Here is a 3,254-nt window from a genome sequence, read left to right on the forward strand (position 1 = left end):
GTGAGAGCGAGAGAGAGCGAGAGAGAGAGAGAGAGAGAGAGAGAGAGCAATCCACAGTGACGTTTATAGATGACCAAGTCAGTCCATGACAACAACAAAGTTCAAATGACAATGTGTCATGTCTTTGTTTTCTTTTTGGTTTGTTGACATTCTCCACAATGTACCACATCTGTCACCACATGAAACCTTGCCTTGTAATGCCATATTTGTGTTGTGTGTGTGTGTCAGGGAGAGAGAGAGAGCTAGAGAGACAGAGAAAGAGAGAGAGCGCAAGAGAGTAAAAGTGGTTGCATGTGGGTCATTCTCATGTAAATTGCTTTCATTTGTTTCCTACCATTTCATTGGCGATTTAGTGCCTTTTGTGACAGGGGTGCTTCAATGAAAAATGGCAGGAATGGCTCTTTTTAAAGAGCACATCAGTTTGAATTTGCACTGAATTGGCTGTAACGGCAGCAGTGGGCATATTGCGACGGGCCCGACTCTCGTTGCCTCAGAGCGACGCAGTCTAAAAACTAAAAGCATTAACACGGCACCGTCATACGATTGTAAACTACACACACACACACACACACACACACACACACACACACACACATACAAACGACCCATGAAAGAAAGCAATACTGCAGCTGATTTTTTTTCTTTTTTTACTTTCTTGTAAAAAAAAAGAAAAAGGAAATGTAATATATTAAAACATATTTACAGAACATGGGTTTTTTTGAACAGAAGAACAAATAAAAAGTGAAGGGAACCGAACAGAACAAAATGAACAAGAGCATGTTGGATCCCATTGGGGGAATCCTTCCTAAGAGAGAACGTGGCCCTCTCATTTTTATTTTTAATCATAACTTAAGTGATGTGCGGATGAAATACAAAAAAAGAATGAAACAAAAAAACAAACGCTAATAGATGACGCCAACAATGATGTACTAAAGGCACTGTCAGAACCATACTCTGTTTTCAGGACGGGCCCTCACTTTGGAGGGAAAAGGGGTGGCAATGACGAGGGTGGGTGTCGGTGAGGGGGTGTCGGGGCGGTGGGGTGGGGGGGGGGTGCTCGTAGAAAGAGGTGCAGAGGGGGTAATGGGTTGGACAAACCCTGTATGCCATGGTGTAACTCCACAGATTTAGCAAAGGTATGGTTCATCAATTAGGATTTCGACACGTCTCTTTGAAACCATGGAAACAAACAAACAGACCTTCCTAGAACAACAAAAAAAAACTGGTTTCCTCCCAACGATAAATACTTTAAACATTATAATAAATTGGTCTCAACACCAGCATCCGATTGTAAAAGTGAATGAAAATCAAAATACAAAATTAAAATATCATCTTCTAAATCATCTGTACATAGTTTTTTTTTTTCTTGTATTTGATTTGTACACAGTGCCCCCTACTGGTAGGTTCTTTTTTATTTTACTGTTGCTCCTGAGAAAAGCGTGGATCAGTCTGAACTTCCCGTTGGTTCCTGAACCTGTCAATCATCCAGTGAGCTAGCAACACTGGCAGTCCCTTTAGCCCGGCCACTCACTGATATAGATAGCTATATATACATACATACATATATTTATATATATATGTATATATATATATTCATATATATATGGGGAGAGAGTATGCCTTCAGTCTCGCGCTACAATCTTGGAGATTGGCACTCGGCACTGCGCGTCCTCCCTGCCACACAAAAAACACTCTTCCTCCTCCTCCATCTCCTCCTCCTCCTCCTCCATCTCCTCCTCCTCCTCACGCCTCTGAGTACGAGTTCTGTACGTTGAGCTTGTCCTTCTTTAGCTTCACGCCGTCCACCAGCTCAAAGTTGTAGTTCTCCAGGGCCGAGAGGTTGCGGTCCGACATGCCGCCGTGCGAGCAGGCGCAGTACAGCACCACGCCGCAGATGGCGCCCAGGAAGACACCCAGGGCGGACATGGCGATGATGGTGATGAGGATGGGGTCGAGGGTCTTCAGCATGTTGCCCGGCCCGCTGATCTCGTTGCTCACCACCAGGTCCGGGTAGTCGGTGGTCTCCTCGACTGGGGGAGAGACACGAGGGAAAGGTCAACGTCGGGGCCTTCATTTGAGCTTACAGTTGAAGAGGTGTTCTTAAGATATAATATTAAAGTCAGTTTCATGTACTTGGCCTTCAACTGTTGGAAAATATTCAACACCATTTAGCAATCATTATTGAAGATTTTACCAAAGAAATGCGTAAGCCCTCATTCTTAGTTTTCTAGATAGTTAACATTTTTATATCGATTGATATTTTTGAAAAAGGAAGATCATTCCATTATGCAAATCAAATATGTATCAAAGTGAAGGCCTCAAAAATATGGCCGCATGTTAGATAATAGATTAGCTCGGAATTCTCAAATGCGATAACAACTTGTGTAATATCTGGTTAAACAGAAGCGAAGGACTTTTTAAACCAGAATCCAAATCAGCAGAAGTTTTCAGCAGACTTACTGATTTTATTGAGTCGATCTTCCGGCAGTATTGGCTCCGTGGGCACAAACGGATCTGTTGAAACAGAGAACCAATCAGAACGCAGCACTGCACCAAAACACGGTCCGAGGGCAACCGTAGCAAACGTTGAGAAAAACGTGTCTCTCTCCCCACATTTATCTCCCTTCCTTCCCTTCCAGCCTTATCTCACACTATTTCAATACGCCAATCGTCCAGTCCAGGGAACTGTCAGAGACTCCAGACGTACCGTGGCATTCGGCCATGCTGATGCCGTCCAGAATCTTTATGTCGTCCACGGCGATGTCTCCCCAGCTCTTCCTCTCCACCAGACCTTCAATCACCACCTGGAAGAGAAGCAGAGACCGACACATCCTGGATGAAGCAAGCTTCCGACAAATCCTCAGGTCACCAGGTCAACAGTGAACAATAATAAGATCACGTGCTCACGCACCTCCTACAAGGCTCTTACGACGGTCCCCGACACATTACTTCAATTATATTTGATAAATAATTGTCCGATATTTTAGGTCACAGACATGAACAAAAACCCAAACACCCGACATTAACCGACATGAATAACTGACCCATACTAAACAGAACATGAGCACAGGCATTTTAACACAGACATCAGTTAACCATCAGTTAATCATCCCGTCTCCTCTCCCCCATCGTTATTCTTCACAGATCCCCCCCCCCCCCCCCTGCTTTTTGGCCTCTTTTTTGGCTCACCTGGTAGGGTTTGTTGGAGTGCGGGATTAGAATGCGGCCTTCCCTCCAGCGGTTGCCCTGGTGAC

At 44.4% G+C, this 3,254-nt stretch overlaps 1 protein-coding gene across 1 annotated transcript in view; it reads right to left on the reverse strand.

Moving 5' to 3' along the window:
- Positions 1–330: 330 nt before the first annotated feature.
- Positions 331–3,254, reverse strand: part of nrp1a (neuropilin 1a) — a 63,869-nt gene continuing 60,945 nt past the window's right edge. The window contains 4 exon segments of the mRNA XM_084475071.1: positions 331–2,030; positions 2,461–2,514; positions 2,708–2,804; positions 3,190–3,254. The exon segment at positions 3,190–3,254 is cut by the window's right edge and continues 213 nt beyond it. Of these exon segments, the coding sequence (XP_084331197.1) occupies positions 1,744–2,030; positions 2,461–2,514; positions 2,708–2,804; positions 3,190–3,254 (503 nt within the window). The 3' untranslated portion in view covers positions 331–1,743.

Source organism: Micromesistius poutassou (genome assembly GCF_964030765.1).
Source record: "Micromesistius poutassou genome assembly, chromosome: 11".
Classification (NCBI taxonomy): domain Eukaryota; kingdom Metazoa; phylum Chordata; class Actinopteri; order Gadiformes; family Gadidae; genus Micromesistius; species Micromesistius poutassou.